This window comes from Salvelinus fontinalis, chromosome 22 (assembly GCF_029448725.1).
Source record: "Salvelinus fontinalis isolate EN_2023a chromosome 22, ASM2944872v1, whole genome shotgun sequence".
Classification (NCBI taxonomy): domain Eukaryota; kingdom Metazoa; phylum Chordata; class Actinopteri; order Salmoniformes; family Salmonidae; genus Salvelinus; species Salvelinus fontinalis.
Window position 1 is genome coordinate 28,224,273 of NC_074686.1, and position 24,001 is coordinate 28,248,273.

A 24,001-nucleotide genomic window follows, 5' to 3' on the forward strand; every position below is an offset into this window, starting at 1 on the left:
CTTACCTTTTTATGTCTTTACGGATGCTACATTGGCCTGCTGATTTGATAACGATTTGTTCGGTTAGCATTTCCTGGATGTGTAATGTGGAAAATCATGTTTGTGTGGGAAAGAGGGACTGGGTTTGGGTGTCAGTTTTTGGAAAAGTGTTCTGGTTTAAGCATGATACCCCCCCTCCCTGCGACCATGCTTCTGCCCCTTCACCCCCTCACAGCTCAACTTGTCAAATGCCTCTGAATAAATCAAAAAAATGAAATTGGCTCCCACGTCTTTCACTCGTCTATTTCTCATGTTTTTTCAATCTACTGTAAGATGCCATAAAATATAACTTAACATTTGTTAAAGGGGAAGTTCAGGATTCTACAACTTTGTGCTATTTGGTTCCTCAGCCTGAAAGCACACTATATATACAAAAGTTAAATGAGTGGATTCGGCTATTTCGGCCACACCAAACTTGTCAGAATAGCCCATACTGAAGAGCTCAGTGACTTTCAACATGGCACCGTCATAGGATGCCACCTTTCCAACAAGTCAGTTATTCACACTTCTGCCCTGCTAGAGCTGACCCGGTCAGCTGTAAGTGCCGTTATTGTAAAGTGGAAACCTCTAGGAGCAACAACGGCTCAGCTGCGAAGTGGTAGTCCACACAAGCTCAAATTCTGTCTTCTGCTGCAAAATTCACTACAGCGTTCCAAACTGCCTTTGTGAAGCAGTAGAAAAGCCTTCTCTGGAGTGATGAATCACATTTCACCATCTCAGTCTGACGGACGAATCTGGGTTTGGTGGATGCCTGGAGTAAGCAGCATGACAACGCCCCTGTGAACAAAGCGAGGTCCATACAAAAAAATTGTTGAGTTCGGAGTGGAAGAACTTGACTAGTCTGCACAGAGCCCTGACCTCAATCCCATCGAACACCTTTGGGATGAATTGGAATGCTGACTGAGCCAGGCCTAATCGCCCAACATCAGTCATCGACCTCATTAATGCGCTTGTTGCTGGATTTGTAGCTCCTTTTTCCCCCCTGAAAGTGTACGTAGCGAAAAGGGTGCCATTTGGGAAGCAACCATAGTGTGTCTCTTAAACATCAGCCGGTCCTTCCTCAGAGGGACACGAGAGAATGTATCGCTTAACGGAATCATGTCTGAATGTTTCTCATTAACCCTTACCAGTGGCTCTGCCCCACCTGTTTAACAAATAAATAAAAGTTAGCCTGTTTTGCATGTTATTTTGCCATTAATACATGTCACATCAGTTTGCAAACAATGTAAAAAAACAATTATCGAGTTAATGAAGCGGCATACATCTTTTTTTGCTTTAAGGCAGCTCCAAAATGCAGGTGTTTCAGCCTAGCTCAGTGCTTTCTGTGGTGGGGCAGCCAGTGGAAAATACGGAGGGTAGGGGTTAATGTGCTCTAGTTGCGCCCGTGATTGGCGCAGTGTTCTGTCACTCATGGGGACAATGCATTGCTGCAAAATCTATGGGGAGAGCTTGAAAATGCAAGCCCCTTGGGGGCTGCAATAGATTTACATTAAAGTGCCCATCCAAGAAGGCTCAAGGTCATAGGTCACAGATAAAATGATGTCAAATCACGTTATATCTACCGTAGCTTTGATTGAACTGATGTCAACATCATACTTTCAAAATCTTAGGGTTAGCTAGCAGTCATCACGAATCAAGTCGACAATCTACTGGCAAATCCTTGTCATATGAAGAGAAATTATAGATAAAACGTATCGGTGGTCATTGGACATAAACATTACACAAGTGGAAAATCGCAAATTCAACCATGAGTGGTTTGGAAGGAATTGGTGTCGAAGTGCAAGCTTTGCAAAGCAATCACTAGACTGCTATTCAGTGGAGTGGGTGTGTGAAGTCTGGGTTTAAGGGTCTCTTTTCCAAGATTAAAAGGATAAACATTGAATCCAGCATTACTTCTGCCACGTTCAAAACAACTGGAAACTCAGAACGGAGAAATATTTTTAAAAACGAGCTCCAACTGGGAAAATACGTTTCAAATGATATTCCAATTCGGGAACTCTGACCTCTTTTTAGAGCTCCGACCTGAAGATTACTGACCTTTTCTGAGTTCCCAGTTGTCTTGAAAGCACCATAAATCCAGAGAATGCCAGACTTTGATGATGAAGTTTGATGACAAAATTTGCCCATGAAGGATGGCCGCACCACCTTCCTGTTCAAGTGAGCACAACAAGGTGAGTCCAAAAATGTCTTGTATTCTGCTGCATAAATTACGTAATATAACAGGAAGATATGTTTACTGTAGCTAAGAAAGTAATACTAAGTGTATGTTTTGTAGTAAGTTGTTAGTAGCCCATGTGCCTCACCCTAATAATTTGGTCCCATAACTTAGCCTATTGTTCTGACTTGGTGGTGCACATTTAGCCTATAAAGCCTGTTTTAGAGAAATGTCATTGAATATTGTAAGAGCTTTCATGCCCCCTTCATTTATCCTATGGTTCTGACTTGGTGTACAGGGAGAATACTGTAAGAACGGCTCATGTTCTGAATTCTCTCACTGTACATTTCAAAAGTGCTGGAGAAATAGTTATATTGACTACGTCCGTCCGAGCTCGCTCATTAATGTCTTAATCGAAATTACGGAATGCCATAGTTTCCACATCTCAATTGTCAGTAGAAACCATATTTGTTTAAGCTAGTCAGCCATATAAGCTATGTTTTTTTTAAAGACAGTAAATCAGGCTGAATGAACTGTTTCCCTGCCAAACAAGGCTCCGCAGATAGCCAGGTGTAGCAGCGGTAAGGTGTTGGAACTGCAATTGGGACAGCTTTATGTAGGTCCTAACAGTTTGTGGGCACCGTTTGTCACCATTATGGTGCAATGAATGTATTGTTTAGTGTAGTGGCTTTGCTGGCATGCATAAAAAAAAGTTTTGGGAGTATGCCCCACCAAGAGTTACATGCTAAAATCACCACTGACCCTTACCCCTTCACAGACAAGATCCCCGTGGCAGTGAATATTTCCCAGAAGGCAGCAGCCAACCTGTCGGAAAGTGTGTTTGTGCATGGCGAGGACATGGTGTTCACGACCCCAGTAAATACCTGAAGACTGCCAATGCTGTCGACTACATCTGGGACTTCAAGGAAGGCAACCAGCTGGTCACCCATAGCAACGTGGCCACGCATGCCTACAGCGCGGGCGGCGAAGTTAACGTGAAGCTGACGGTGGAGGTGGCGATCAAGATCACGTGCCCCCCGCCAACACCGATGAGTGTTACTTCGCCACAAACTACAGGTACACACTCGAGTCACACACTTCACTTCAGAGGATACTACAGGTACACATCTAGAAGAAGGTATGTACATAGTACACACAATAATGAGCTTCATCTGCACCATACTACTGCCACACATGCCTGGAATAAGGTATGCAGTTGAGGGAATGGGGCATGTTTTTTGGACGCAACCTCGTGTCCATCTTTGGAGCGTTGTATCATACCTGGTGTCCACATACCTTTGGTCATGGAGCATGATGAACTGGAATCTATAGTTCGGTTCTCTAAAGCCAGTACAAACTTCAGTTAACTTTAGCCCCAGTGCAACTGTGTTCGGTGGTCAGTTACTGCAACAGTGTAGTAGTGTCATAAGTCCAACTTTAAATTATATTTAAATCTGGTTACTTGTTTCATCACTTGTAACCCCCCCCCCCTTCTCCCAAGACCCATGCAGATCGGTAGGCTACATACATTACCAGTATATTCACAAACTGAGTGGTTAGTTCACAATCTTTATTTAAATCTTTCCAGAACCAAATTACATTTTTAGATTGGTTTGAAACGATGGCTTTTATAGTAACTAAATAACTTAAATTCAGTACATTCGTGCAATAAATGTAAATGACATGCAAATTAGAGAATGGGCAGTGGGATGTACAGTTAAACACTGATAAATCTAATATTTGAAAATGTTCTAAAAGTAACACATTGTTAGGCTTGTGAAAGACTGCAAATATATTTATTACTTTTTATTTACAAAATCATTAGCTCCGATTATCCGTCAAAGCAGTTTCATTTGGCCCAGTTCCATTTTAGTTCCTAGCCCCATTTCCCTTTGGAGTTCACAGATCTGAAAAGACTAGGGGAAGAAGCTATGGATTGAAATGGGAAAGGGCCTTACTATCACGCTCACTCCAGGGGTGTATTCATTACAGAAACTGTTTACAATTTAAGAACCAAATGGAAGCAAACAGAGCAAAACGAGTGTCTATTGGACAAATTCAGTTAGGTCCCGCCCCGTTTCGTTCTGTTTAAGAAACGTTTTACAACAATCGGTGGAATGAATACACCCCAGCACTGCCTTAAACACTGCCGCTCCAACTTCAAAACACAGCTTTATTGCAAACTTCTCTTAATTCTTGCCATTTGCCACATACTTGTGCTTTTCTACTACAAAGTGAACTAAACAGAAAAGATATTCATATTTTCATATTTTTCAGCACAGGTGAAATGTACCTCTTGCCATCTTACCTATTAACAGTGTTACTTTGACACACTAAAATGTGAAGAAGTTCTCTTGTTTATTGGTATATATATCATCTTTGTGATGCATTTATAAATGTGTGAAAATGTATAATTTGTTACTAAAGAACCTCTAAGAAAAAACGCTAGTGCTTGTTCAGGATTATATAACGTTACAGAACATTCAGATAGAAATGTATGGTGTAGAACAGACACTCAATATCCTAACTGACAGACGAGTGTAAGTTCTATTCATTTTATTTCGCTCTGTTTCCCTTCTGTAGTACCAACGGTGGGTCTACACGGGGCGTCTGTCCATCAGCAGGCGACTCCTCTCCTCAATGGTGGGGAATATGATCTCCCTCAGCCGGCCCCTACGACCCCCGATCTCAACATGGACACTGGCATCCTCCACCAGGGACCTCGTCACAGGTCTGTAGACCTTATAGCGCCTAGGGGAGAAAGGGAGGGAAAGAGGAGGACAGAGAAATGGCATAGAGAGGGAGGAGAGAGATCATGAGTAAGGGAAGCTTGGTGATAGACGTGAGTGTGTGGAACACTGTGACTTGACTTACTTGTAGACTATGAAGGCGATGAAGGCAAAGATGGCTACCAGGATAGCACTGGAGGAGAGTACAACCTCTGCAGCATGGGGAGCTTTAGACACTACAAAAGAGAGGGTGGTAAGAAAAAAATAGGGAAATGGACAGATTGATAGAGAGTTGGATCGAGGAGAGGAAGGGAAAGAAGTAGAATGGAGTGCAAAGAAGAGATGTAGGTATGAGACCAGGAGAGAAGGAAAGTACTTCAGTATCAGGTGCAAACTTAGCACAAGCACTATTAAACAAAACCTAGACAGTCTCCTTGTGCCCCAAAGGAGACTGTTTTACCTATTTTTATCATGGAGAGAGAAATCCTGACAAAGGAGGATATAGCCAATCCTATAAGGAGGAGCTCTACCACACTCTCATACAGGATATTCATCCAAACCACTTGAGGTCAGTACAGGGAGTATGTGCACTCTGGCGTATATATATTCTCAGTAAGGAAGCAAGAGCAGCGTTTTTGTTCAGAGGAATAACAGTCAGAGGTAAACATGTTTTGTTCAAAGAGAATAATCCGTTCAGTTTGAAGTCGCACATGTCTGACCAGAACTCCATTCAGGTTAACATTAAAGAACTACCTGAATCAGCAGACGATAGTGTTGTGACTGAGTTTCTGGCTAAAGCTGGATGTAAAGGTGATGTGGAGAGTGATGAGGCGCATGATAAGATACAACGGTCAATTTACAAACTGCTCCACTGGAGATCGTTTTGTATATGTTGAAGCAACACCCATCATTCCTATAACACAGTCTGTAAGGATGGGCCCTCACTAAATATTTTATGATGAACAAGGTCCTGTGCGTAGACAATCCCACACTAGAGTGGGTCAGGAGATGGTAGAGTACAGTCCTACTACACTGGACAACATCAGGTGCATAGAGGAAACTTTCTCACACTATGTGCAGGACAACAATCCTGTCCCTATGAGTAGGGCAGACGTATCACATATCTCAGCTGAAATGACTGAACGTGAGACTGAGGTTGAAGAAGATAATTCTTCGGCTCCCAAGAACAAAGACGGAGTGAATGAAACATTGGAGTTGGTACCTGGTGAGCCAGAGTCTGCAACAGTGACCTCTCATTCCAAGAAAAAGAATAAGAGGAAAAATGCTCAAAATGAAGCTGGGAAAGTAGCTACTGAGACCAGTGACAATCATAACCCAATAGAAAACTCTGAGGTTAATAAGGACCCCGAAGGCGGTGCAACTCTCTGGGGAATACAAAAGTAGGCGGCCAAACATCAATGCTGGCCTTCATTCAAACAAACCAGAATCAACATACACCAAAGCGGCCCAGGGTACCAAGCTCCCCATCAGAGTCTGGAGTTAGGTCACCTGCAGAAAAAAAGGCTGATATGGAGGATGTAATTCTGGGAGAAGTGGAGAAAAGTCCCCCTAATTAGCCGTCCAGAACAAAATCATTGATGAAGGATTGAAATTATCTATATTTGAGTAACCTATATTATCTGGGTCAGAGAAGGACATTCTGTGTATGTGAACATAACTTCTGTCGCTAACATGGCTTTTCAAGAGAATGAGAAATCTGCTGATAATTTAATTTTAATGCCAACTCTTGATACATGTCCCAAACAAAACCCGCCTTCGAGTCAGATGCTCAGTTCCCTTAAACAGGTATTAGAAAACCTTGTACCGTGAAACTTTGTCAAAGCGTTAATCAGGCTAAAATGCTCTGGGACCCTCGTTCCAAGCCTAGAGGAATATTGGGAGGTCATCTGAATATTCGTAGCATCATTTCTAAGAGTGAACAGGTAGAACATTTATTGAACGACTCTAATCTAGATTTTTCCTGTTTCTCTGAGACATGGCTGAAAAAATCTTCTATTTCTGCCTTTAATGTCCTTGGATATTCCATATTCAGGAGGGAGAGGGCATAGGGGGTGGATTGCTTATGTACATGAAAGATAACTTTAAGCCTCCCGGGTGGCGCAGTGGTCTAAGGCACTGCATCGCAGTGCTAGCTGTGCCACCAGAGATTCTGGGTTCGAGCCCAGGCTCTGTCGCAGCCGGCCGCGACCGGGAGGTCCATGGGGCGACGCACAATTGGCCTAGCATCATCCAGCGATGTCTCCGCACACTAGCGACTCCCGTGGCGGCCCGGGCGCAGTGCGCGCTGACCAGGTCGCCAGGTGCACTGTGTTTCCTCTGACACTCCCTATAATTCTCGGACCGACTCTTTTCTCTGTATATATCAACGACGTTGCTCTTGCTGCGGGTGATTCCCTGATCCACCTCTACGCAGACGACACCCTTCTGTATACATCTGGCCCTTCTTTGGACACTGTGTTAACAACCTCCAAACGAATATCAATGCCATACAAGACTCCAACGCTCATCTATCACTCCAGTGTTAATTTGCTAACTGTAATTACTTCGCTACTATGGCCTATTTATTGCCTTCTCACGCCATTTGCACTCACTGTATATAGACTTTCTTTTTTTCCCTATTGTGTTATTGACTGTACGCTTGTTTATTCCATGTGTAACTCTGTGTTGTTGTTTGTGTCGCACTGCTTTTCTTTATCTTGGCCAGGTTGCAGTTGTAAATGAGAACTTGTTCTCAACTAGCTTACCTGTTTAAATAAAAGGTGAAATAAGAAATACATGTAAAAAATATTAATGTGCAACAGTACGATAAAGAAATCCAGAAACGTGAGCAGAGTAACTACGATGCAGCTATAAGTCAAATTGACTGGTCTGATCTGTTAAGCAATGAAGACCCAGAGTCTGGATACAGAACATTTCTGTCAGCTATTAACAAACTGGATACCTCTTTTACTAGGAAGTTTCAACGTAAGCCAAGACGGAAAACCTCTCTACCATGGCTCAACGAGGACCTCTGGAGGCAGATGAGAGAATGGGATTTTTCCTTAAAAAAAGCATTGAAGTCTGGTAAGAATGATGACACATATATTTGCATGACTCAGAAATAAGGTGGTTAGGAATATAAAAAAAGCAAAAGCAGAGTTCTTTCTTAGAGTGATCAATGAAGCAAAAGGTAATGGCAAAGTGATTTGGGAAAATTTCAACAAACTAACAGGGAGAGGAGCTGAAAAGTCCAAAAAAACATCCTGAATTAAAGGTTAATGGGATTCTAATTCAAGACTCCAATTTCATATCCACCTTCAACATTTTTTTCGTTAACTGTCAGGGAGCTGGCTTAAAGATTCTCAACCAAGACCACAGTCCTCACTCCCATAGAAAATAATAAACCAATATTCAGAATTCCTGAAATCTCAGCGTCAGCACTGGACAGTATTATTAGCTTCTTCATGAGCTCTAGAACAAAATATGTATTTGGTCTAGACACTGTATTCCTGAAGAGAAACAAATATTCTCTGATTGCCCCTATTGTACATCTAGTTAATCTGTCCATCGAATGTCGGTTCTTCCCCCAATGCTTGGAAGTATGCTGCAGTGATACCTGTGTCATGACGTTGCCATGTTGGTGAGGTTTATGACCTCCATATACCTTTCCCCCGGTTCTCTCTCTACAGTTTGGACTCGTAGAAAGCTCTTTGTTAACATAGAGAGAGTCTGGTAACATCAAAAGGTTGGGGAACGGAACCATATTTCGGTAATCCAACCAGTTGACAATATATGTTGGTACTTAAAGAATATGATGTCAGATCAGTTGTAGTCTGAGACATTATTACTGATGATAGGATGACAAACTGTATCTTGGAAAGTCTACACATCCTAGTTATCAGATTCACCTGGAATTGTTGTGCAATTTAAATGTTTAAATATGAAACTATTTGTGAAAAGATTAAATGTAATTTTAGCTTCTAAATGAGAGAATTGTTTTCATAAGTGAACTATGCTCACTCAGTGGCCCCGCCCAAGTGAACAGACATTGGTTGTGAACTATGAAACACGCCCTTCTCTCCACCACTACAAAAACCCATTGACGAAAGTCAACCTTGTGTTCCTGATAACATCAGGACTGCTGTCCATACGTTTAAAAGGTCTGATATCAACAACAGAACTAAGCCAACCTCAGCGTGAGCTCTGGTTGTGAATGGTTGAACAACTACAACCTAACGAAATTAACATTGTGTTCCCTGTGACGTGAGGACTGATGTCCATACGTTTAGAAGGGCAAATTTCAACGTGGAGGTGAAGATCGACACGCTGGAAGGATGAATTTCGACTATACCAGCCAGAATATAGCATGAGCTCATAGTATGGTAAGTTGGTATGAACTTTGAACTCTTATTCACTAAAGAAGTGATACATCCTAGACGTCGAGTAAACAGCAGCAGCTGTAAACATGGGCTAGGAAAGGACGGACAATCTCTTCTGAAAGACAGGGTACTACAACGTATACGTATCCGTTCTACCACAAGACATTCTTCAAAGGACAAGAGAGATCTCTGCTGGGCAACCCAGCCTTCCATCTACAACCAATCTATCGAAGCGCAGCTCAGAGTAAATATTTCTTGAATTTTCCTTTTCCAAATGGGCGATTATTTAGAATGCATAAGATTCTGTATTTATGATAGCATAGCTTCATAAGGTCCGATAGAGACCCAATCCTTTTGTTCCTCAGTCTTCCCGCGCTTTCATTCAAACCCAACCCCCTTTCTTTGTGTAACCAGCCGTCATATCGGTTCCGTCTGCTGGGGACGTTTTCTTGTATGACACAATTAGTAATCAATGTATGATCCATCCTGTGTATATGTAATTCTGTGATTATTTAGGTATTTAGTAAATAAATAAACCACATTTTGTATTGCTGATTCAACTTGTTAGCCAGGGTTTGTGAAGAATTTTACGACGTCAAATGAGACTGAATAAGGTGACAATTAATAATTGACTGCTATTGCTATAAAAGATTACCTGGTCTTTAAGAGTTTATTCGGAAGACAACAGCTCTATAAACATTCTTCCATGGTGCCCCGACTTCCTACATTTACATGATTAGTTTAATCAGGTAATATTAATTACAGAGAAATTAATTTATAAAATAGCATGTCATATCACTTAATCCGGGCATAGCAAAGACACGACACCTGTTTTAAAATCTGGTGACCCAACACTGGATGAAAACTACCGAACTATAAGCACGCTTCCAGTGCTATCAAAAGTAGCTGAAAGATGGATGGCTGATCATCTGACTGAACACCTCATTCAGGGCAACTCCATACATCAAATGCAATTTGGATTCAGAACTAACCATTCTACCGAAACAGCCAATTGCTATTTTCTGGAGTGAATTAAATCTAAACTGGACATAGGTGGGGATGTCAGTCTTTTTGGAACTTAAAAAGGCCTTTGATACTGTGAATCATGAGGTCCTCCTATCCAAGCTATCCTCCCTTAATGTGTCCACTGAAGTCATTAGTTGGATGTATTCCTGTCTGACAAACAGAAGTCAAAGGGTTCGTCTGGGGGACACTCAGTCGGACTCTCTTTGCTATAACACTGGGGCCCCAGAAGGGTCAATATTATCCCTCCTGTTTACCATCTATAGAAATGATCTCCCACCAGTTGTCTATTTTTTGGAGTGTACAAACAACTGTATCGTCTGCATACATCTGGATGTTAACTAGGCAAGTTACAGAACAAACAGAACTGTATCGTCTACATACATCTGGATGTTAACTAGGCAAGTTACAGAACAAACAGAACTGTATCGTCTACATACATCTGGATGTTAACTAGGCAAGTTACAGAACAAACAGAACTGTATCGTCTACATACATCTGGATGTTAACTAGGCAAGTTACAGAGCAAACAGAACTGTATCGTCTACATACATCTGGATGTTAACTAGGCAAGTTACAGAACAAACAGAACTGTATCGTCTACATACATCTGGATGTATGTGAAGGTGGTTAACACGGTCAAGTTGGATTATCCAACTTTAGGTTTATAAGACTTTTCCTTCCTCTGGAGAACGCCAAACTATATATGCATGCTATGATCTTCTCACATCTGAGATATTGCCTCATATGCTGGTCACAAGCAGGAGCAACTATTCTGAAACCAATTGAATCATTCTACAAACAAACACTTCAGATTTTTGATAACAAACCAAACAGTTACCACCATTGTCATTTACTTAGTCTGGATAGCTTTAAAACCTGTTGAGGATAGAGGGCGCTATTTACACTTTGGGGGAAAATCGTGCCCAATTTAAACGGCCTCGTACTCTATTCTTGCTCGTACAATATGCATATTATTATTACTATTATTACTCTCTAGTTTCTAAAACCGTTTGAATTTTGTCTGTGAGTAAAACAGAACTCATTTGGCAGCACACTTTCTGACCAGGAAGTGGAAAGTCTGAAAATTATGCTCTGTTCAAGGGCCTGCCTATAAATGGGCATGATACGTATGAGTATACATGCACGTCATACACCTTCCCCTAGATGTCAAGAGGAAGTGAGAGAAGAAATGAAGTGTTTATCTTGGTCTGAGGTGGAATATATCCTCTTGGCACGACGAGTCATCCATTTCCTGTTTTCTGGAAAGCGCGAAGGTGGACCTGGAATTGCCTTCTGAAAAGCCGTCGTTATAGGCGACTACTATCTCCGGCTTTGATTTTATTTGATACATGTCACAATATCATCGTAAAGTATGTTTTTTCAATATAGTTTTATTAGATTTTTGAAATTTTTTCGGGACGTTAGGCGTGTTGCGTTGTGTGCCTTTGTTCAGAAAGGAGAGCTTCGCGCCACTTGGCCAGTGTGCTTGCTAATTCAAGAGGGAAAAACGATGTTCTAAATCCAAACAACGACTGTTCTGGACAAAGGACCCCTTGTCCAACATTCTGATGGAAGATCACTAAAAGTAAGACCCATTTTGTGATGCTATTTCATATATCTGTCGAACTGTATACTAGTAGTTTTGCGCCCAGGTTTTGGCCACTCTCTCGCTATAACATAAGCCTTATGTCGTAATGAAGATATTTTTAGAATTCTAACACTGCGATTGCATTAAGAACTAGTGTATCTATCATTTCCTATACAACATGTATTTTTTTGTAATGTTTATGAATAGCTATTTGGTCAGAATAGGTGAGAGTCTAATAGAAATATCCGCACATTCTGGGAAAAAGAAGCTACGTTAGCATAATGGATAACCACTGATTTCAGCTCTAAATATGCACATTTTCGAACAAAACATAAGTGTATGTATAACCTGATGTTATAGGGCTGTCATCTGAGGAAGGTTTATGAAGGTTAGTGAAAATTAATATCTTTTGCTGATTTATTCGCTAACGCTAACGTGCCTATTGCTATCGCTAACGTGCCTTGATGAATGAATGCGGAAGTGTGGTAGGCTATTGTAGTAAGCTAATATAATGCTATATTGTGTTTTCGCTGTAAAACACTTAAAAAATCTGAAATATTGTCTGGATTCACAAGATGCTTGTCTTTCATTTGCTGTACACGATGCATTTTTCAGAAATGTTTTATGATGAGTATTTAGGTATTCCACGTTGGTCTCTATAATTACTCTGGCTGCTTCGGTGCTATTTTTGACGGTAGCTGTGATGGTAGCTGCAATGTAAAACTGATTTATACCTCAAATATGCAAATTTTTCAAACAAAACATAGATTTATTGTGTAACATGTTATAAGACTGTCATCTGATGAAGTTGTTTCTTGGTTAGTTTGGTTGGTTCTTGGTTAGTTAGGTTGGCTTTGTGCATGCTACCTGTGCTGTAACGGCTTTCCTCCTCCTCTTCATCCGAAGAGGAGGAGCAGGGATTGAACCAAAATGCAGCGTTTGAAGTCGACATATTTATTTACAAAAACGGAAAACACGACAACACTTTAACAAACTACAAAACAATAAACGACGTAGACAGACCTGGACGACGAACTTACATGAAACACGAAGACCGCATGAACAGGGAAACTGACTACATAAAAGAACGAACATACAAACAAACCGAAAACAGTCCTGTGTGGCGTAACGACATACACAGACACAGGAGACAACCACCCACAACAAACAGTGTGAAAACACCTACCTTAATATGACTCTCAATCAGAGGAAATGAAAACCACCTGCCTCTAATTGAGAGCCATATCAGGTCACCCTTTAAACCAACATAGAAACAGAAAACATAGACTGCCCACCCAAACTCACGTCCTGACCAACTAACACATACAAAAACTAACAGAAAACAGGTCAGGAACGTGACAGTGCTGTGAAAAATGTCTGTCCTTCTTTGTATTTGGTGGTGAGCTAACATAAATATACGTGCCGTTTTCGCTGTAAAACATTTAAAAAATCGGATATGTTGACTGGATTCACAAGATGTGTATCTTTCATTTGCTGTATTGGACTTGTTAATGTGTGAAAGTTAAATATTTCTAAAAAATATTTTTTGAATTTCACGCTCTACCTTTTCAGTGGAATGTGGGAGGAGTTCCGCTAGCGGAACGCCTGGGCCAGACAGGTTAAGCAGTATGTAGATGCAAGCCTTGTCTTTAAAGATCCTGCATGGTCTTGCCCCTCCACCCCTATGCCGGCATATCATGCTCAAGGAAAGCCCCTCCAGGATAACAAGGGCAGTAACTAGAGGGGATTCTGTTGTCCCTTTTCAACACAGTAAAATCAGTTTAATTGGTCTTCTCTGTTAGAGCTACAATATACTGGAATGCAATGCCCATGGACTTGAGAAGCTGCACTGATTATTGTACTTTTACATTTGAATTGAAAACATGGCTCAAATCTATCCAAACCTGTACACATGAGTTATCTGTGGTTCCTCATATGTGAGATGACAGTTGATAATAATGTTGTTGTTTTTAGAATGATACATTATTGGATGTAATATATTTGTATTTTGTATTGTTTTAGTGAGTATTTGTATTGTGGCTGTATAATTGTCCTTAGCTGCCCTGAGACTACGGGTGCAAATGATCTTTTGGCTAACCCCAGCACATTTACATGGATGTTGCATTATTGTAATATTGATGTTGATTATTGTGCATTGTCCCCTATAAATGTATTATTTATTTAAACCTCCAACTACGACTTATCCACATGTTCACAACATTGCAGCAGGCATTGCACAGTCGGGCTTCAGATTGCTGTATCAGATGTGGTTAGCTAATTTAGCTAAACACCTATCCAGACATTCTGAGATCTGGCAGACGTGTGTAAAGTAGTCCGCCTGCAACGCTGCCAATAGTACGCCAACAGTACCTCAGGGTTTTTCCCTGTGACCTACCGGGTGTGTCAGGGTCAGTGTTGCTGATGGTGATGGTGATGGTGGTGGTGGCGAGGGCCATGCTGCTGGCATCCTCCAAGGTGATGTTGACACAGTAGATCCCCGGCTCCAGGAAGGTCCTCCGCAGGCGCACCTCGCACCCCAAAGACGGGGGCACGTCGTCACACACGATGTTCCTGACCTGGCGGCAGGAGGGGTCCAACACGGTGGTGCAGGCTGAGGTGGGAGTGCTACGGGGGGAGAGGAGAAGTAGAGAGGTGGTTATGGATGGGGAAACTATGGAGTGGTTTGTGTGCTAATATTCACAAATTACATTTTTCACTAGTCCCCAAAACATTTCTGAGGGTTGCCTTCCACTCACCTGCCCAGGCACTTGACCAGGAAGCTGATGTCAGTGTTGGTCACCTTGGCAGCAGACACGTCCACGATTCGATTGGCTGGCTGGTTGTTGATTAGGTGCTCTGTGATAGGGAAAAGCCCAAGTGATGTCATTTTCGAAGTGTGCATGAACTCATCAGCCAAATCTGTAATGTACAAGCTTTATATATTTGTATAGACTGATAAGTGATTAACTTCTCTAGGGTAGGGGACAGCATTCGGAATTTTGGATGAAATGCATGCCCAAATTAAACTGCCTGTTTCTCGGGCCCAGAAGATATGATATGCATATAACTAGATTTGGATAGATTTGGATATAAAACACTCTAAAGTTTCCAAAACTGTTAAAATAATGTCTGTGAGTATAACAGAACTGATTTGGCAGGCAAGAATCTGAGAAAAATCCATTCAGGAAGTATTTTTTTGGGGGGGGTTTTGTAGTTTTCTATTCAATGCCATTACAGTATCCATTGACTTAGGACTCAAATTGCAGTTTCTATGCCTTCCACTAGATGTCAACAGTCTTTAGAAAGTGTTTCAGTCTTGTATTCTGAAAAATGAGGAAGTAAGAGCAGTCTGACTGACTGGACCCTAAAGTTTTACGGAGCTTTTTCATGCGCACAACCGAGAGTGCGTTTCTTGTTTACATTTTATATTGACGACGTTATTGTCCGGTTGAAATATTAGCGATTATTTAGGCTAAAAACAACCTGAGGTTTGAATATAAACATCGTTTGACATGTTTCTATGAACTTTAAGGATACAATTTGGATTTTTTTGTCTTCCTGTTTTGACTGCGTTTGAGCCTGTGGATTACTGAAGAAAACGTGAACAAAATGGAGGTTTTTTGGTATAAAGAGACTTTATCGAACAAAAGGAAATTTATTGAGTAAATGAATATCTGCTGAGTGCAACCATATGAAGATCATCAAAGGTAAGGGATTCATTTTATCTCTATTTCTAAATTGTGTAACTGTTCTATCTGGCTGGCTACTGTTTGTAATTATTTGTCTAGTGGGCTATGTTCTCATAATCGTAAAGTATGCTTCGCCGTAAAGCATTTTTTAAATCTGACACCGTGGTTGGATTCACAAGAAGTTCATCTTTAAACCTATGTAAAATATGTTTTGTTTTCTGAATTTTTATGAGTATTTCTGTATTTGAATTTGGCGGCCAGCAGTTTCACTGGCTGTTGAAGAGGTGGGACGCTACCGTCTCACGTGCCCAAGAGAGGTTAACTGAGGGGCTAACTGACTGACTTCACTAATTGTCATCAGTTTGACATCCTATTGTCATGCACCCACCGATGATGGTGATGTTGGTCTGGAAAGTTCCGTAGAGGTAGCGGAAGCAGTCGGTGGCCGCCAGGTGTCTGTGATGGAGCCGGGCCAAAGGGGTGGGGACAGCTGGCAGCAGCGAGGTCGGGTTGAACCCCTGGGTCACATCAGCCAATGTCGGGGGGAGGGCCTCTGTCGTCAGGAAGCTCGTTGTCCCAGGAACAGATGTGTTGGGGCCCTTGGAGGTGGGTCTTGCAGTGGTGACTGGCACTGGAAACGAGACAGTCGAATTTGGACAGTTTATGTCAACTGAATAGAACTAAACTCACAAGAGAAAACATTTCCTCAAACACTCTGGCAGACACTTCTATTCAATACACGTTGTAGAGTTAACTCTTACCATAACCATGGGTTGTTTCCATTTTGCTAGTGATGGAGTGAGTGCCAGTGGGAGGTGTGGGGGCCGCTGAAGGAGAGAAAAAGAGATATGATACAACGCTCCAAAGATGGAAATGCAGCTGCTGCTCAATCAGTCCAAAAAACATGCCCCATTCCCTCAACTGCATACCTTATTCCAGGCATGTGTGGCAGTAGTACGGTGCAGGTGAAGCTCATTATTGTGTGTACTATGTACATACCTTCTTCTAGATTTGTACCTGTAGTATCCTCTGAAGTGAAGTGTGTGACTCGAGTGTGTACCTGTAGTTTGTGGCGAAGTAACACTCATCGGTGTTGGCGGGGGGCACGGGATCTTGATCGCCACCTCCACCGTCAGCTTCACGTTAACTTCGCCGACCACGCTGTAGGCATGCGTGGCCACGTTGCTATGGGTGACCAGCTGGTTGCCGTCCTTGAAGTCCCAGATGTAGTCGACGGCATCGGCAGTCTTCAGGTATTTACTGGGATCGTGAATAAACACACTGAACACCACGTCCTCACCACGCACAAACACGCTCGCCGACAGGTTGGATGCTGCCTTCTGGGAAATATTCACCGCCACTGGGATCTTGTCTGTGAAGGGGTAAGAGTTAATGAGAAACGCTCAGACATGACACATCCGTTCAGCTATACATTCTCTTCTGTACTTCTGCGTCCCTCTGAGGAAGGACCAGCTGATGTGTAAAAGACAGGCTATGGTTGCTTCCAAAAGGGCACCCTTTTCGCTACGTACACTTTTAGGGTGGAAAAAAGGAGCTACACTATATGTCTGTGGACACCTGCTCATCGAACATCTCATTCCAAAATCATGGGCCTTAATAGAGTTGGTCCCTCCTTTGCTGCTATAACAGCGTCCTCTTCTGGGAAGGCTTTCGACTAGATGTTGGAACATTGCTGCAGGGACTTGCTTCCATCCAGCCACAAGAGCATTAGTGAGGTTGGGTACTGATGTTGTACGATTAGGCCTGGCTCGCAGTCGGCGGTCCAATTCATCCCAAAGGTGTTCGATGGGGTTGAGATCAGGGCTCTGTGCAGACCAGTCAAGTTCTTCCACACTAATCTCAACAAACCATTTCTGTATGGACCTCGCTTTGTGCATTGTCATGCTGAAACAGGAAAGGGCTTTCCCCAAACTGTTGCCACAAATTTGGAAGAACAGAATTGCCTAGAATGTAATTGTATGCTGTAGTAGCGTTAAGATTTCCCTTCATTGGAAGTAAGGGGCTTAGCCCGAACCATGAAAAACAGCCCCAGACCATTATTCCTCCTCCACCAAACTTTACAGTTGGCACTTTGCATTGGAGCAGGTAGTGTTCTCCTGACATCCGCCAAACCCAGATTTGTTTGTTAGACTGCCATATGGTGAAGCGTGATTCATCACTCAAGAGAACGTGTTTCCACTGCTAGGGCTGTGGTGGTCACAACATTTTGTCACCCGGCGATTGTCAAGCCAATAACTGTCGGTATCACTGTAATTGACCGTTAATTAACATAAACACATTTAGCATCTCCACTCTTAGCTTGCAAGTCACTGATGCAGAACTTTGGAACATCTACATTAAAAAGTCTAATAAATCCATGTAATGTAGCCTACAACTTTACAATAATTCCATTATTTACTTTTGACAGGTCTAAAGAAGCATGATATGAAGAAAATGTAGTCTATTTCAGAAGAACAGAATAGCATACTCTAAGTTGTCCTTATGTTAGGCCATGATCTGGCTATGCCAAATGACTGTGGGATACACTAGTTCATTTAGCAGACAAGATTTTCTTAGAATTCTGTAGCATTATTTTATAGTATGACTACAATTGAACAAAGCTGAATAAAATAGAAAATACATTTTCTCCAAACGATTTGAGGGAGAGTGCACATACTGCTATTCTGTGTTGAGCGGTTCATTTAGAGTTATTAATGTAACTTTAGGTTGTTCTACAAACGTTGGGCTATATGTTTAGATTTTTAATACATTGTAAGGCTGCACGATGATTTGAAAAGAGTTGCTTTAAAGGCATCAGCTCTGCTTTGTTTTTTTGTACACACTACATCAGTCACTCATTCACAACTTGACAAGGACTTGATAATGCCTCGAATTTCACGACGTTAGCACCTTTGTGTGGCCGTAATGCACCCTAAAAAAATCCTTGCCTTTTGCGGCCAGTGGACATTGTGCCCTTCTCCCTGAGTGCTGAGCGCTCTGAATCACCTCTCACTCATATGGCTCTACATCACATGATCAGGTCTTTCTCACAGGCTACAAGTGAAGACAGACACATCGGGGATACAACTGTGCGCGTCCTTATCCAATTCCGAGGTGCAAATTGAAGATATTGGAAGAACTGTCAGCATTTACTTTTCGTCAGCCAACAAAATGAGTAGGCCTAACGAACAGCAAAAGCACTAGCCTATGTCAATCTACTATTCCCCCATAGTACAAAAGTCAACCTATTCTATTCTGTGTGAGAAATAAATATTCCAAACATAGTCTGGGACAGTTGCGGGATGCGATAGATCCCAAATTAATACAACTACTAGCTTCAAAACCTTTTTTATGCAGTGTGGCTGACGCAACAGATCAGAACGTTTAGCTTAAAATGTTGATTAACTATTAAGCTAATCTTCACATTAGAAGCGCAGCAATGCGCACATGGTAGTAGACTATAAGGGCAGATGTTCCATTAGCAGGAAGGACCATTATCAAAGGTGACCACAAATGCAATTATGCATGTAATGCTTTCATTATGAAGGTGCATTTTTATGGTGAAAATGATCTTGCCCAAACTTGAAACTCACGTGATGCTTATTCATGCCAGTTAGGCTCTACACCCCTTGTAAAGCGGATTAATGTGCTTAATTTTAAGAAGTTATTTGGCCACTTTAGTTGTGATACAAACCTTATCAAAACATGTAGGCTTATGGGCTAGGCTACATGAGGTGTGCGACTATGATTCGAAAAAGTAGCCCAAAAAAAGGCATTGTTTCTTAAGCTGGGCATTGTTCACAAGTGATAATATTTAATTCCCAAGTGATAGGCTAATATTGTCATCCATCAGACTATTCTTGATTTTTTCTAGTCTTTACATATATTAAATGATATATGTGTGAAATGTATTTTGATTTACAATTGACCATTATCATGCACCTGTCTCGAAGCAGGGGCAGCAGGAAGAAATACATGTAATCTATACACTTAAATAGCGAATGGAGGACGCTTTTCATATGGTTCATTTTCATGCCAGCCAGATAGGCTATACTCCAGTTGTAAATATAAGCAATGTGCTTAATATTAGGAAAGTTGAGAAATAAATATAGTAGGCCTAGCCTATAGAAAGCTGATGGGAACCTCCTATTTTTAGTCGAGGCCATCACTCATGCTCAACATGAGCTCATGGGCTCTCATTAAGTGTTTGATTAGATTTTCGATTACATTTGCTTTGATATCAGAGTGATTAGAGGGACAATAGAGTGCTGAGTACCAGGCAGTTATTAAGTTTGTTACTAACGACCAGCAGCAGCATCAGAGCTTGTAGAAGCCTAATTCCATTTCACAATAACATCACTTACAGTTGACCGGGGCAGCTCTTCAGTATGAGCTCTTCACTATGGGCCATTCTACTGCCAATTTTTGTCTATGGAGATTGCATGGTTGTGTGCTCAATGTTATACACCTGCCAGCAACGGGTGTGGCTGAAATAGCCGAAACCACTCATTGAAAGGGGTGTCCACATACTTTTGAGAATGTAGTGGCCTCCCGAGTGTCTCAGTGGTCTAAGGCACTGCATCGCAGTGCTAGCTGTGCCACTAGAGAACCTGGTTCGAGTCCAGGCTCAAAAAAAAAAGTGGGAGACCCATGGGACGGCGCACAATTGGCTCAGCGTCGTCCGGGTTAGGGGAGGGTTTGGCTGGCAGGGATGTTCCTGTCCAATCGTGTACTAGCGACTCCTGTGGTGGCCCGGGTGCAATGCTGACACGGTCGCCAGGTGTACGGTGCTTCCTCCGACACATTAGTGCAGCTGGCTTCCGGGTTAAGCGGGCATTGTGTCAAGAAGCAGTCCGGCTTGGCTGAGTTGTGTTTCGGAGGACACACGGCTCTCAACCTTCGCCTCTCCCGAGTCTGTACGAGAGTTGCAGCGATGGGACAGGACAGTAACTACCAATTGGATATCATGAAATTGGGAAGAAAAAGGGGTAAAATAATACATTTTTTAAAAGAATGTAGCGTATCTAGAACTTAAAAAGGTTATTTGGCTGTCCCCATAAAACCCTTTGAAGAACCCCCAGGTAGAAAGAACCCTTTTGGGTTCCGTGTAGAACCCTTCTCACAGAAGGATTCTACCTAGAACCAAAAAGGGTTCTAATTAGAAACAAAAAGGGTTCTCCTATGGGGACAACCGAAGAATCTCTTTGAAAACCTTTTTTCTAAGAGTGTAGTGCACTACATAGTGCATTACAGCCATAGGGGTCTGGTCAAAAGTAGTGCACTATATAGGGAATATGGTGCATTTTGGGACATACCATCGGCCTTTGTTCCAATCAACAAAATTCTTGACTGTCAAAAAATATTTGAATAAGTGAAAGCAACAAAGCACTAAAGCTCCACCTGACTGAGGGCTTGGTGTCCTATAAGATGTACAAGGGGAAGGAACGATAGTAGATGGGAGGAAGAAAGGTTGTGGATTGAGACCCGTCTCATTGATGCTTTGGGAGTAGACATGAAATGTATACAGGGGACTCACCTGTGACGAAGAAGACGGTCTTGTCTGTGGCCAGGGGGCTGTACTTCCTGCGCTCACGTTTCCTGTACACCATGACTTCTATCAGCTCCGGCCCCAGAGTGATGTCACTGGTGTTCACTGTCAGGGTGGAAGAGGAGCCATCGCACGTCTCAGAGTACTGACCTGAGAGAGGGATGGAGGGAGGGAGGGAGGTGGAGAGGGAGGGCAGAGAGAGTTACAGCAATAGCAGATCTCCACCTCTCAGCACCTGCCTCACCTTTCCCCACCTTTAAAGCTGCAATATAAAACTTTTTAGACATGTGAGTTATAGATCTGTCATTCTTATTGAAAGCAAGTCTAAGAAGCAGATTTGTTCAATGTGCACTATTTATAAGTTTTGTTTTTGTGTTTTTTACTTTCGGTTTTGTACACCAGCTTCAAACAGCTGAAAATACAATATTTTTGGTTATGGAAAATATATTTCACAGCGGTTTAGATGGTACAATGATTCTCTACACTGTTGTTTTGTCACATGAACTGAAATAAGGGAAAGGGGTATACCTAGTCAGTTGTACAACTGAATGCCTTCAACTGAAATGTGTCTTCCGCATTTAACCCAACCCCTCTGAATCAGAGAGGTGCAGGGGGCTGCCTTAATCGACATCCACGTTTTCGGCGCCCGGGGAACAGTGGGTTAACTGCCTTGCATGAGGGGCAGAACGACAGATTTTTACCTTGTCAGCTCAGGGATTCGATCCAGCAACCTTTCGGTTACTGGCCCAATGCTCTAACCTAGGCAAACAATTAGAATTTTAGCAACCAGGAAATGGCAGAGCGATTTCTGCATAGTGCATCTTTGATAGAGCACATATAATTGAAGACATTGTGCGTGCATGTGTGTGTTACTTTATGACTGTGTGCATGAGTATGTCCGTGACTGATTGTGTTTGAGTGAGACTTACCCATGGAGTGCCATGCGTAGACGTAGCCCTTGTGTCTCCAGTCGTTGCTCTGAGGGAAGGGTTTCCCGTCTGGGAAGACATTACATCTCTTCAGGTCAGTACACTTTCCAAAGCCGTAGTCATCTAGCCAGGAGGTCCAGTTAAACACATAGCCAGTCTTAAGCTGACTGTTAGCTGACCAGGGGAGGGGAGAGTTAGTCAATACTGAAGTTATCAGATATTGTCATTTTTGTGGCACGTGAATGTGTATGTGTGCACGTAGAGTGGTTTGTGGGAAGCACCTGAGGCCTCCAGCTCCCCACCATCCGGACAATGCTCATCCCACACCAGCTCCCCATTGGCATCCTCCTTCTGACACGGTGGGTACTCTAGCTTGGCCGTAAATGACACCATAGAGCCAATGATCGCAGGACTGTCACTGGTCAGGCGAACTTTGACGGGCTGACCTAGATAGGTGTGTGAAAATAGTGGATAGCTAAATGTTTTAAAGGAGGAACGTTATAAACTTTCTCTGCTTAATTTGACAAGGTCAGTGGTGGTGCTCACCTTTCCTCCGCGTTAGTTCCTTGGGACTGAAGGGTGGGTAAAGATAGTCATCCCACGGGTTACTGTCTGGGTTCCAACCGGGGATCGGTGGAAACTTCATCGATACTGAATGCTTATGAGGGAACATGTCTCGGTACGCTGAGAGAGAGAGAGAGTAGATGTTTGTTTTGAAATTTATAGACTAAAATGGTACTTTTAAAAACGTATATTGGAAAATGCTGCCTAATGTGAGAGCTCTAATGTAAGCGTATTGTATTAATTCGTTGAAACCAGCCTATTTCCCTAACCATAATAAACGGTCATATTCTAGACACAGACTACAATAGATTTAGTTCAAAAATGTTTTGTATACTGTTGGAAAACCTATCCAGGAAACCATATTCACAAGACGCATCTACTAGTGGACGCGCGTAAATGGCATAATTGGGCTCATGGGACTAAGACTGACAAGACAAGCGCGCGGATATTGGCAACGCAATAACAGCTCGCGCACCTCTCTGACTTTCTTAGAAGATGACCAAGGTCAGATGAAAACAATTAAAGTCCGAAGCGTTCATTTTTACTTGTAAAACGTAATTTGTAAACCACAGGTGTAAACGGAGAAAAATTACAATACATTTCAATTCCATGCATAGCCTATGTGAAATTATTTCGACCTATAGCCTAATCATTTGAAAGAGTTGACTGATTGCATTATTAAACCTTTATAGGCTAAAGGGAAAAAATATACAACGATCCGCATAACAAGTATCAACAAGAATGTAGGCTTACAATCATCCCTATATTATTTAAATTCTTCATTTGCCAACAAATTATGCTTAATCTGCATCCAAGCATCCTATACCACAAACCTGATTGATAGGTACAGCTGAGACCCAAAAAGCAACTAAAACTTTACTTACTTTTGAGTCCATTTGCTTGAGAAACGAAAAAAGTGCAAGCCAGAACACAGACATAATGCAAACCTCCCATTTCGACCTGGAGAAAAAGCTGCAACTATATCCACACAACCCCAAAGATATTGCTGCTCACGCGGACCCCACCAAACACATAACTGCTCCCACGCGCACCTATTCTCACTTTCTTCCCCCGCGTGCCCGGAGTTCCATAATTGAATAGAGGGATGCATGCACGCGCAAACATGTGACGTTGATAACAAGATGCATCTCATCCTTCATTATGTCGCGCGCTTCATGTGAACCGTCTCAGTACCCACCCCTCTGCTCTGTCCTGTCCCGTTCAGTAGCGATTTTAGCATGTAAATCTTGGTAGTGCGAAAAAATAAACAACGTTGTAGATGCATGCCAAATATTTTTATTTTTTTGCACCACCAAGATTTACATGCTAAAATTAACACATTAATTGCACCATGA

At 42.2% G+C, this 24,001-nt stretch overlaps 1 protein-coding gene across 1 annotated transcript; it reads right to left on the minus strand.

Annotated features, from left to right (window-relative positions):
* Window positions 1-3,814: 3,814 nt before the first annotated feature.
* On the minus strand, window positions 3,815-23,680 carry gpnmb (glycoprotein (transmembrane) nmb). Its single transcript, XM_055877050.1, has 12 exons — window positions 23,531-23,680; window positions 22,629-22,766; window positions 22,385-22,528; window positions 22,083-22,256; window positions 21,142-21,303; window positions 16,666-16,977; window positions 16,367-16,432; window positions 15,994-16,236; window positions 14,673-14,772; window positions 14,312-14,541; window positions 5,069-5,159; window positions 3,815-4,945 (listed from the first exon to the last, which is right to left on the minus strand). Exons 1-12 carry the CDS (start codon window positions 23,598-23,600, stop codon window positions 4,792-4,794), a joined length of 1,884 nt encoding a protein of 627 aa, XP_055733025.1. The 5' UTR covers window positions 23,601-23,680; the 3' UTR covers window positions 3,815-4,791.
* Window positions 23,681-24,001: the final 321 nt, after the last annotated feature.

Excerpts from the sequence above, each read along its gene's own strand:
- gpnmb (XM_055877050.1), bottom strand. The coding sequence starts at position 23,600 with ATGGGAGGTTTGCATTATGTCTGTGTTCTGGCTTGCACTTTTTTCGTT. Across the intron at positions 21,304-22,082 it reads CTACGCATGGCACTCCATGG|GTCAGTACTCTGAGACGTGC; the intron begins GTAAGTCTCACT and ends TCCCTCTCTCAG. Across the intron at positions 16,433-16,665 it reads TACTTCGCCACAAACTACAG|CGGCCCCCACACCTCCCACT; the intron begins GTACACACTCGA and ends TCTCTCCTTCAG.